The sequence below is a fragment of the Patagioenas fasciata genome, chromosome 3 (genome assembly GCF_037038585.1).
Source record: "Patagioenas fasciata isolate bPatFas1 chromosome 3, bPatFas1.hap1, whole genome shotgun sequence".
NCBI lineage: Eukaryota > Metazoa > Chordata > Aves > Columbiformes > Columbidae > Patagioenas > Patagioenas fasciata.
Genome location: NC_092522.1, coordinates 18,599,200 through 18,611,656, shown reverse-complemented (window position 1 = coordinate 18,611,656; position 12,457 = coordinate 18,599,200). Strand labels below are relative to the sequence as shown.

The 12,457-nt window shown below is 45.7% G+C and overlaps 1 protein-coding gene and 1 long non-coding RNA gene across 4 annotated transcripts in view; one reads left to right on the top strand and one right to left on the bottom strand.

The window, feature by feature from the left end:
- Positions 1-7,792, bottom strand: part of KCNK12 (potassium two pore domain channel subfamily K member 12) — a 29,469-nt gene extending 21,677 nt beyond the window's left edge. For all 3 annotated transcript variants that reach the window (XR_011738161.1, XM_065834835.2, XM_071805899.1), the window contains exon 1: positions 7,282-7,792. Coding sequence is in view for 2 of the 3 variants with exons in the window: in XM_065834835.2 (XP_065690907.1) it covers positions 7,282-7,633 (352 nt within the window). In the remaining variant the exon portion in view is untranslated. The remainder of the gene's footprint in view (positions 1-7,281) is intronic.
- LOC139827514 (uncharacterized) lies at positions 7,416-11,859 on the top strand. Its single transcript, XR_011738162.1, has 2 exons — positions 7,416-7,525; positions 10,100-11,859. It is a non-coding gene; the product is annotated as an uncharacterized lncRNA (long non-coding RNA).
- Positions 11,860-12,457: the final 598 nt, after the last annotated feature.

The following is a 12,457-nucleotide window of genomic DNA, read 5'->3' as shown; positions in this document are numbered from 1 at the left end:
ATTGTATTCTATAGCACAACACCAGGAGCGGACATTGTTACATGAAGGCCAACAAATCTATCCTATAATTGTTTTCCTCTTCTCTCCATGACAAAAAGAAACTAAAGTTTTCAGACAAGTAAGACAGTGTTCTTGCAAAAGTGAGAAAAAACTACAAAGTGTACATGATCTGTGCCAAACTGAAGACAATCAGAGAAGGGAGAAAGATTTAAGACTAAAAAAAGAAATGAAGGTCAATAACAGAATTAACACTAGAAAAGAGGGACAGGTGTGATGAGAAGCAGAAAGAAACTGTAAAGATTTACTTTTGACTTCTCTGGTAGTTACTAGCTTGAAAGACTACAATGATGTGAAACAAATACTCAACGTTTAATCAAGCAAACAAATCACTTGTAGAGAAGGGCAAGCTAACTGGGAGGAGAGCAAAGGGGAAGGGCAGGGGCCACCTCTGTGGACGGAGAGCTGTCCAAGTGGTATTTTGGCCCACCACCATTTGATTTGCAATCACATTGCCACACTCTTGTAAATACATAGAGCACTGAAATACAGGTATTTGCTGCCCAGCAGAAATAGCACTGAAGATCAAACTGAATGTCGTGCTAAGTGGGAAATATGTACTCACTAAGTAGACATTGTTCCTTCATTTATCCAAGCCAGAGGGAGACTCTGAAAGCTGCAAAAATGGAGAATCCTAGATTATAAATTCCAGTTTGTCTTTGTTTCAAACCTGAACCAGCACACAGTAAGTCAATATAAAACTTCACCCAATTTCTGAGATGCAGGATCATATCTCATGTGATGTCAGGTAAATTCTTTATTCCCTGACATTATAGACAGACTTTGTTTTTTGGGTGATTGTTCTGAGGTGCTGTGGTGCTCGACATTCAGTTCAGAGACACCAGGTTTCAGTGCTCCGCCTGAGCACCCCAAAGTCCAGACCCACAGTGAAAAGAAGTGCAATTTGGTCATCCCTTGACTTAACGTCTCTAGATGCAAAACAACAAATAGATCTCCACTGTACTGATGTTAGTGTTTTGAAACATAAGGTTCCATAAACATAAGGTTCCAGAGATAGCATTTAATATTTAAGAAACTCCTGGAACTGTTAGGTTAAGTAATCTGAGCTTATGTGCTCTGAAGAAATCACTCAGTTTAGGTGATCAAATGACAGTAAAAGCTTTGCTCTCTGGGTCTGCCATAACACTACAGGGGCAGGTAAACCCTAAGCAGTACTGAGACTGATTAAAACGTTTTCAGAAAACTCATTTTCTTTTAAAAAGGATTTTATTTAAAGTACCAGAGTTCCCCCTCCTGCCATCTACAACACAAACCCAACAAATTCAGGATCAAAATTATCTCATCACAATCCTTCAGCGGGGACACCTCAAGTCACCCGCATAATTACATGGAGGTATTCCAAGTAAAGCTTCCGGTTGTTGCTCTCAACTACAAGAAGACAAACTGGGATTTAGAATACTTTCCTGCTCAGAGCACCCAACCTATGCCCACATACTGAGGAAATTCCCACCAGTGGTACCCAAAGAAATTAATACTCCAGTGGAGCTACAGCAAGTAGAAAACATTGCCATAGTGCTGGGTCTTCATCTGCAGAAATCGCTGTAGGATCACTTCACAGAAATATTCTGGCCATTGATTGACTTACTGACCTTCGAGCCTCTCGCCCTCCATTCTTTATGAAGACTGCCAGGGTGGGAAAACAACTTTCAGGTATCAACTGGCACATTGATCAAAACACCGCGCACCAAAGGAGTCAGATCTGGCCGCAGCAGACCAAGCTGGAACACACGCTCATGCTGGCTGCAGACCGCATACAGGCTGGCAAAGACAAATAACCTGACACTGCAGCTTAATAATACTGCCTGCTCTCCCAACTGCTTTCTCATTCACTTTTTGATTGTTTTGGTTTGGTTTGGGTTTTTTTTTGTTTTACTTCAAGAAGGTCAGCTCTGGAGGCAACTGCCCCCTAATTTGAACCCTCTGCAAAAGCTGCCTCTACAAGCCTCAGACAACTGCAGAGCCCAGAGAAGACATAACACTGATGCTGATCAGGTGCACACTCTCATTTGAGTGTTGCCTTTTGGTTTGCACCGGCCGTAGAGACAGTGAAATTGCATTCATGGAGAGCAGAGAGCCAGAACCTTCACCAGCTGCAGCTCAAATCCATATCCTGAAACATACCATTGAAGAAGATAGGCCAAATATATTTTCACATTAAAGCCTTCAGACCAACTCAGTTATCTCTGGAATTTCTTGCTAAATTACCACGTGAAGTGCCTGCTCTAAGGCAGGCTTGCTCCCTGGCTCCTAGCAGTGTAGCCCAACAGCTGACCATGAGCTTGCTAAGCTGTCTGACTGCACATCACTTCCATTGAATTATCACCTTCAGCATATCTGTACCTCCAGATTTTCTCAAAAGACTACAACACAGAGCCAGAGGAGATGTTAGAAGTGAGTGGTTATGGTGCCTAAGTTGTGGAGCACAAACAGAAATGATGTGCTCAGTATGTTGGGTCATATAATCATAGAATCATTTCAGTTGGAAGAGACCCTCATCAAGGATCATCAAGTCCAAACATATCACAGTATCACAGTATCACAGTATGTTTGGGATTGGAAGGGACCTCAAAAGATCATCTAGTCCAATCCCCCTGCTGGAGCAGGAACGCCTAGGTGAGGTCGCACAGGAATGTGCCCAGGCGGGCATAATCTAACCTAACTCTAGCACTAAACCATGTCCCTAAGAACCTCATCTATATGCCTTTTAAACAAGTCCAGGGATGGTGACTCCACCACTTCCCTGGGTAGCCTGTTCCAATGTCTCTATAGAGGACCAGAGAGAAGGGGGTCGAACCCAGCCGACATCCTACACAAGGAGACCACAGCTGGCAGGAGCTATTTAGCTGGTAGAAAATACCAAGCGTTACATCTCTCATCATGTGGCCTCCCTTCATATGGGTTCAAAGCCCACCTCAATGCAGGGCTGTGCCTTACCTCTTTGAAATAACAGCAGAGAAGAGCATGTCCCATCCCTTTGGGCAGAGCTGTCAGTACACACTAATACCAAGTCATTTAATGGGTACCTCAGGGATAAGGAAAGGATGCATAGTCCTGCTCACACCTATACACCATGCCCTAACAACCTGTAATCCTTGCACAGCTGTACAGAGGGAAGATCTTTGTACAACTTCTTCCCTTCTCAAAGCACCTATAACCCACACATGCTCCTCCCAAAACAGTCCATCCACAGTAAAGGTGCTTTTTAAAAATACTATGTTGAAAAATCACTTCTTTTGACCTCATTTTTAAGTGCCTAGTATGGATTGTATAATTTGATTTTCTGAAAGATTTTGCAGTGTGTACTTACACATAGGAATCTTAAAATCCAAATTTAGTAATAAGTCAATGTCTCAATATGTTTTAATATGTAGGTACATAATGTTTATTCTAACAATTAAGAGAGGAAAAAAATCTGGACACAGAGTCTAGACTCATGGACTGAGTCAGAAATCCAGAGCTTCAGGCATCCTGGAGTTGTCTTATGCGCCAGGCAGAATAATCTCGTGCTGCTAGAATACGGGGAAAGCTATGATTGATGATGCTGTACTCTGCGGCATTCACCAGGAAGAAAACTAGTCTGAGTTATGCTTTGCTTTCAGTCTTTAACAAAGTGCTGGGAACTATTTGTGATTTGTATTTGGGGAAGGAAGGAAAAAAACTCAACTGAAAAAAAAAGTCTTCTGCCAGTTAGACCAATGAATCAAGAAGAAATTTCACCTAGCTGCTTCTTAAAGAAATTGGTATAAGATTAATAATAAATGCCTATAATAAAATACCTCTTGGAGTGCAAAATAATGACTGAATAAATGGTGTAGAATGACAGCAAGCAATCAGAAATTAGACTAAAGAATTTTCTTATACAGCTCTGAAAATCGCAAAGTGTCTAATGAAAAATAGACTTATCATTTCATTATTCAACCACAAACAATGCAATAATAAAAAAATGAATGCCTAGAGTGCTATCCACAGTGTGTTTTATGGACACTAAGCCACTCGCTTACTGTGGGCTATTCAGGAAAATGCTTTCAGATTAGACTCAACATTTCATTTTAACACTCTCTCCCATTTCTTAAAGACCACACTAACACGTTTCTCACCCAGAGAGTTTGATCACATCCCTGTGTAATTAGGGAAGACACAGAACCACAGCCAGGGAAGACAAAGCACCTAATGAAGGGGACCTGCTTGGCTCTTTGAAGGCCCTGCTCAAGGAGGTGATGGAGCAGGTTTCTTCAAGCCTGACTGTGCTTAACCCTTGTGGTCACAGAAGAATGAAGAACTGGAGTCTCCTTCCTGCTGTTCAGGTTACACAAACCCTGGGAGAACTTGCAGCCCTATCCTTGGGTGACTGTATTTCAATGAGTACAGATGAAGGATTTTATAGTTTTATTAAAAGCAGTGATAGCACTGAGGACTTCAAGAGACCCAGAGAGTTTTCTGTAATTTGGTATCTTCTACCAATTAGAGGCTGAGTAATTTGTGGGTGATTTACTCTTAACAGACACAGAATCTACTCACTGTTTGTTAAGCAGTGAGCAAGAAAGTTTTCCTGTGCATCGCTAGGATAGGAGTGTGTTTAGCAGGAGTGATAAAGTTGTTTTGACACACATAACTGATGAAGTTGTTGAAGGAAGGCAAGCTGTTTTGACTCTGTGTGTCTGGTAGCTCTTGGCAAGGCTTAGTAACAACAGCATTCTCCTTGTCAACGAACTGTGACACAAAGGCAAGTGAAATTGCACTGAACCAGGACAATATGGTATTTGAGCTGATGGTGGAATCAAAGGTATCAAGGTAGGTATGTACAGAAATGAACTGACTGGGAGGGAACAAAGGGACCAAGAAAGAACAGCTCAGGAACTGCTCCCTCAGGTAACATTTGATGTCTAGTACTTGGTTTCTCCCATGCTGTGACTGTGAGCAAGAAAGCCTTGTGCACGTTTCATTATGAGTACAGCTTTTGGGTTTCAGCTGGACAGCTAGTTAACTTGCAGGGTTGTGGTGGGGTTTTTTTGCTTATGCTGGGCAAAAACAGCTGCCAGTAACAATTGAATGTAACTGTGCAGTGGGAGAAACCTTGCTCATGGACAGGCTGCTGAGCTCCGCGAGGGCTTTGCCTCTCTACAAGCTGCAGGAGCTTGAAGAGGCGAATGAGAAGTGATGAGGTGGGGGCAGCAGGAGCTGCACACATAGCTGGTAAAAGCTCTACTGGGGCGGGGTGCAACAACTTTGGCACGCCTGTACTCCAGGAGACACTGCTCCTGCCAGGGCTGTGCAGCTTGGCATCCTCAGCACAGCGGCTCTGACACGGCCTTCACTGTGCCCAAAGGCACAACTCAGCTTCTCCTCGAGCCACCTCCTACTGCATCTCACCCAGAGCAAAACCCTGCTCTACAGCAGCAGTGCTCACTCACACTAAGTGCTGTAAGTACTCCAGGAGTACTAGCAGGTAGTAGGCCAAGCAGAGGTACTAGTCAGGAGAACACTTGGCAGAATCTGGCCTCTGTTGTAGCTTGGGAAAAACAATCTTCAGCTTCCATCTCGCATGTGAGAGATGTAGACATTATTTGCTACAAAGAGAGAGTGGTGCCCTGGGTTGTGCTACAGGAATATGAGAAACACAATTCTTGGTTCAGTCATTTACACCTGTCAAGATTGCCAAAAAAAATGCTGCTGAGCTTCTCATTCCCTCTGCCCAGGCACAAATGACCGCAGACAGGGCGATGAAGTGGAGATGCAAACAAATGCTTGCAAATGAAGAGGAAAGATTTTACATTTCGATAATCACAGAGTGGGTAAACCAGGGTTGGAGGAGAAGTGAATGGATCTGTGTTTACAGATCTCCTGAAGATTTCTGTTTGCTACAGCAGGTGTTGACTTTATTCTCCATCCACTCAGGTCAGTCCTAATGATCTCTTAAAAATACATGTTCTTGTGATGAAGAAGGCCTAACGTTTAATTAAAATTGTGTTTTAATGACTGAACTGTTCAATGTACTCAAAAAGGAAAAGTTAACTGAATTATTCAATGCAAAATGTAACAATACTTGACAACATTGCTGTAGTCACCATCACGACTCTATTATAGAGATTAGTCACTATTGATAAAACATTTTCCGAACCTAATGAATGTAAGTGCAATAACAAGCTGTGCATTTCTTCCTCTCTAATAAAGGGAAAGCATGACATTTAAGCTCAGAAGCCCTGAGACAATTGTCTTGTTACAAAACTTAAAAACCAGTAGAGAAAATCAGTAAGACCTTGTGTCTGCAGGGAGAGGATTTCTCAAGCAATACTCCCGAGAGCCACAGTTTTACTTCAAGTAAATCTCCCACACAACAGTTCTTAATGGTACTTTTAGACTAAAAGATTTAGAGGTGAAAAAAAAAAAAAAAAAGAAATAGTAATTTTAGAGCAAAGAAAATATATATTTATTCCCCCCACCTCACCACTTGCTCCTAAGTGCTGTTCTTCCTCAGCACCGATCAGATACCAATAACTGCAGTCAGCCGTAGCCAGCAATGTACTGAGAATGTACATTATGGTACAGCGAGAAGACATACAGCTTCATGTAGTTTATGTCTTCAATCCCATCTGCATCTTAACTTTGCCAGCAGTTAAAACCAGCATCCAGTCCAGCGGTCAGGCACTACAGAAGCCTGTCCAGCGCCCAGCACCTCCGGTCGCCCGTTGCCTGTCACCCCCGCGCCGCCTGTCCCGGTGACGAGCGATCTGACCATCAGGCGCGTCCCGCCGCGGGCAGGGGAGTGGACAGGGCTGCTCGGGGAGAGATCAGCCCCGCTCGCTCCTGCTGGCCGGTTGAAGCCCAACCAAGCAACTGCAGAGCCGGCAGCCAAAGTTTGCTGGGCTTTGACGGGAGTCCCGCCGCAGCCGGCCCGGGGCATCGCGAGGGTCAGAGGTCCCGCGGCCCCAGCGGGAGCCGGAGCGTAGCGCCGCGACCCAGCTCCACGCACCGGGGAGAGCGGGATGGGAAGGCGAGTGCTTGTGATCGCCACCCCCCGGGGTGGAGGGTAAAGAAGAGACAGGGACCCGGGACCCCCTCCCCCGGCTGCAAGGCCCCGGTTGCCATAGGAACGCGGTGGCGCCTCTCCCCAAACTTTGGTCGCTATAACGACCTCCCCGGGGCCGCGGCCGCAGCAACCCCGGACAGGCGCCTCCGCCACGGGGCCGTCGGGGCGGCGCTCACCTATGGTGGAGACGACGGTGCCCACGAAGTAGAAGGCGCCGGGGAAGTCCCAGCGGGGCCGCAGGGCGTCGACGCGGATACCCGCGGCCATGGCCGCCTCGTAGCTCCGCAGGAAGGCGCGCAGCTCCGGCAGACTGATGTTGAAGATGCGGCTGAAGTTGTGGAGGGTCCGGTTCCAGCGGAGCTGCGCCGCCGCCTCCGACGGGCTCTCGAGGGCCGAGAAGACGGTGGCGCCGGCACTCAGGTACGCCGCGATGAGAGCGGCCAGCAGCAGGAACCGCCCGTTGTCCTCGTTGAGGGGCGCCAGGCGCCGCCGGCGGCAGGAGCCCGCCGCTCCCCGCGGGGGCATCATCCGGTGCGCGGCGCGGCGGGCGCGGCGGGTGGAGCGCGGCCCCCGGCAGGGGACGCGGGCATGGGGCGGCGCGGCACGGAGCACGGTGCGGCGGCGGCTTCGCTGCAGGGGCCGCGGCTCTGAGTCATCCCCCGGCAGAGCTGTCCGCCCGGCTGGCGGCGGCGCCCCGGGGCCGCCGGCCTCGCCCGCCCGCCCTCAGCCCGACGCCCCGCGCCCCCGGCGCCGTGGGCTGCTGCGGAGCGGCCTCGCCGGCGCGCCCCGGCCGGTTCGCTCTGGCCATGCGGGGCGGTGGCGGCGGCCCCGCCGCGGGGGAGACCGCCGCGGGGAGGCGGAGGCGGAGGCTCCGCGCGGCGCCCGGTGGGCGGAGGGCGGGAGCGTGCGGCGCGGCCCCCGGGGAGCCGCATGCCCGGCGAGAAGGCTCCCCCGGCCCCGCTGCCGCCACCCGGGCCGGGGCTCCGCTGTCGCGCCCCCGGGGTGCCGCCGCTCCCGACCCGGGGGAGGGACGGGGCGGGGCGGTCCTGCCCTGCCCTGCCCTGCTCTGACCGCCGGGCCCTGGGACTCCGCTCCCCACCGCGGAACCGGACGGCTGGCGACCCACCGGCACGCCCGGGGAGGGGGACAAGGCGAGCGCGGCTGCCCTCTCGTCATGCGTGTCGTGCGCCTGGTCGGTGCGAAGATTTTTTTAGCTTTAAAACCTTTTATCTATGCCCGGTGCCGAGAGAGGAGGTTTTGCGGGAGCTAGTGGTTTTCGGTAGGGCGCTAATTAATTGATTTCAGCCATTTATCGGTGCACAAATTGTTGTTTCTGATCTCCAGTTTCTGGGCTGCACAAAGTTAGACCCAAGAAAATTATGAATTTTGTTTTCGGTGCCAAATGCCCATTCAATCTTAGCTAGAGACTGAAAGGTGATTTTTTTTTCCTCTCAAAGCTAGTGGATTCTTTCTTTGCAGTTCGGCTTGGAACAAACACTATATCCTTTCTTATCTGTTAGGTTGCAGTGATAACTGCAGTCCTTTCCTGAGACACTTGTAGTAAATAATAACATTCTTTTTTGTGTGTGTGTGTGGTTTTGTGTGTGATTTTTTTTTCTTTTTAAGATAATTCACACTGATAAAGTATTGCAAAGAGGATGGTAGGGATACCAGTCTTGCAAACATGGGCAGGAGGCAATAACACAAGTAGGAAAGATCTGGACTTCAAAGAGCAAATGCCCCCCACAATTTGCAATTGTCAATATCAGTCTCATCTGGATGAGGTTTTGTTCCCCGCTTTATGGGAGTTTTTTTAACCTAGGATTTTTTTTTTTTCTTTTATACAGGAAAATCATTGCTGCCTCTATATAGCTCCTTGATGTCTTCTAGCAGATGGATATTTACTGTACTTAGGACTTCTCCATAGCTCTTCCTCACACATCTATTTCTTATTTTGGATCTGGGAGATTTTGCTCTGTCCTGAATTTTCATGTTGCTGGCAGTTCTCTTCTGGCCACATTCATAACGGGAGGATTTCCTCCCTTCCTAACTGACCGTTCATACTCACCAGGTGAAGAAACTGGCTTGGGTTTGCACCCATGCTACCAAATAAGAGGGCTTTCCCAGGAAAAGACCACAGAAAAAATGCAAAAACTTAGTTTACAAAATAATTGAATATCATGTTTTGATATTACTAAGACATCTAAACTTTGCTTTTTGCTATTATTGCTTTTGTGCTAAAATATTTTATTCAGTGGAGGTGGAATGACAGTGTCTAGAAGTATCACAGATTTCCATTCTCCTGTTCTGCTCAAGGTGATCGATGTCACATGCAACCCTTAAGAGAAAAAGTGACTTCTATGTCAAAGTGTAAGTAGTTGTGTCCTATTATAAATACTAGACTCAAATAAAAATAAAATAATTAAACCAATACATCACAAACTCAATAGCTGTGGGAAGTAATAGCAGACCTCAGCGACAACAGAAATGGAAAAATCCCAGGAAAGTATATCAGACCTAATCAAAAGCCCATCCACTCCCATGGATAGTCAAGGGCTTAATGTAATAGGTCAGATATGGACCATTTAGTGCCAGTGGCTATAGTTAGAAATAATTTCCACTCCAGTAATCCAGGAGCAATTATGTGTAGTCCACTATTTCAGATGCTGTAAATCTAAGCTAATTTACCTGAATACATGGGAATTATGCTGCTGCAGCTGGATATTGGGGTTTGGATTCCTGTTATTTTTGTGTTTGTGGAGGAAATAATTCTGTGGTTTGTTTTTTTTTTTTTCTGTTGAAAAGGTTAAAAAATGAGTGTCAAGTTCTCTGGAGTGCTCAGCAGTTTCAGCTACTGTGAAAGGCCAATGATGTTTTTAGTGGGAAGACGTCGAGAAAAGTTTGTGTAACTCATATTCTCACCGTTGTCCCCTCTTGGGTGGTGGTTGGGACATAGATGGAGACTGAAAAATTGGCTATTTCCTTCCGTGACAGGACTGAACCTTCTCCAAGCAATAGAAGCTGAGTGACTCTGGAGTCTATGGTGACCTTTCTGGAGATGACCTGCCCATGAAAGGATGATGCTGCTGGGAAGCTGATTAGCTTGAAGAGTCATATAAGAGATGAAAACATACTGGTAACTTTCCATGAAGAAAAACAGCTAAGCTTAAGGAGCAATGAACATGGTGTAGCTGCGTCAGTAAGGACAAGACAATATTTCAAGCATCACCAAATCATAGCTTCTAAGAATTAGAGCTGTTGACAGATTTTCAAAATGTTTTGACAACTCATTTCACTAAGAGTTTTTTACTTAGAGTCTTGAAAATTTGTCACAATTTTGCAAAAATACTTTTTTGTTTTGTTTTAAAGCTACGGGGGAAAAAAAAAAAGTCTGTCTATTTTTTTCATTAAATTCCTGTTGAAAATGTATGGCCCTTTCCAAAGTACCTAACTCCTGAAAAAACTCCATTAGCTGAACACAAATCCTCCACAGTTACAGGCTTAAAGGAAGGTCACCATTTTGGGTAATCTGACCTAGATACCTGTCACTGTTTTCTTCAGCGTGATGATAAACCGTGGCAGATGTTCTCTCTTAAACCCCTGCCACCCCCAGCCCTCCCCACCAAGGAAAAGGCAATGGGAGAAAAAGAGAGAGAGACTTGCAAGTTGAAAAAAAGTTAAAAATGCTTTACTAATGGTACTAATAAAATAGAGAAAATAATACAAAATATACAAAACCGATCTTGAGTTTCCTGGGGCAGCTCAGCATTGCTTGACAGAGCTGGCTGCTCCAGCAGCTGCAGGGCAGGCACCCGGGAGTCCTGGGTTGGACTCTGCAGCAAACTGGAACTGGATTCAGGGATGCAGGGTCTTGAACCAGGCCTTGGATAGCAGGGACGACAGGCAGGATCCTCTTCAGATGTCGGCCACAGTCGAAGAGAGTGAGACCCTCGTGATCTTCCACTTTTATAGGGTATATGACGTATATGGGATAGAATACTTAGTTGGTCAATTTTAGTCACCTGTTCTGTTCACCCCTCCTTGCAAATACGCCCCTCTCACCTATGGGATGTGCGTTTTTATCAGCAACCTTGCATACCATTGCTTCTGTTTATCAGCTCCTGTCTGCAAAAACATGCTGCCAAATTCAGAAAAGTGTGGTTACTTAGAAGAACTTAGCCAAATGGAAAATTCTCTAAAAGAGAAACTGGTCTTGTTTTTAACAAAACCAGGACAATACCAGAGTTTGAGGAAATGTACTGAAGCTGCTGTTTGGGGAAAACTCCTAAAGGCAGTCTTTTGGTTAAATGAATAATGTGTTTATCAATTTGATTGATTCATTGAATCAAATCTCCATGCATTTGGCCAAAATATCAACATCTTTAAAACCGTTTGCCTAGGACTTTTTTTTTTTTTTTTTTTTTTTAAAGCTTATGGTCAGCTGTAAATCAGGTTTTATGCTAAAACTGGACTCCTCTGCTGTGGGCATGTTGGGGCCCAGCCCCTCTGTTGGTATGTACGGCGCCAACCATTTTGTTTGCCAGAAGGCTGGTGTTCGTGAAAGCAATTATTTTAATAATCAAACAGTGATGTTTACATTATTAGCTTGGTTGTTTAGAGTGAAGCTCGTGCAAAGAAATGGGATGCATTCATTAAATGTATAATTAAACCATTGTCTGAAAATAGGTTGTAACACTGAACATCACATCTCATTATTAAAGAATAAAGTTTAATATGGTATTTTAAAACTTAAACAGCCCTGTTACTGTTAATCCTTTCAAAGGAATAGTTCTTTTTTTCATTTGTGTGTAAAATCTTTAATTTCTCAACTATGGTTTGATCGCGTGACTTACAAGTGAGCAAGACCACTTCTCTTGACTTTGAGGATACCAGAACATCCATGGCTGGATGCTTGGTTTCATCACAAGCTTCACTTGTACATGTCCCCACTGACTTTTCAGCTAGTATCTGCTGAGCAAAAAAGGTCAGCTAGGTAATTTAGGAGCTTTTTACCACTATATTGTCATGGAAATGTCTCAGGTAATTTGTCTCATGCAATCTGAACGTAAACATGCCTTACAGTCCCTGACCTGAATTGTACAGCTGGATTGACGTAGCTGGACATATTGTCTACCTTGACAGTGACTGAAGACAAATCAGAGATTTGTAAATGCCACTGCAACTGGGATTAGCTTGCAGATGTTTTGTGCTGCTCTTTACACAGCCCAATATGGTTTAGTTTTTCATCTGTAATGTATGCCAAGGAAATTACTTTTCAATGAGTGGCCTTATGGTTAGTTTGGCTGCTCGACAAACTGCACAGACAATGTGATGATCCTCTTGTCCACTCTC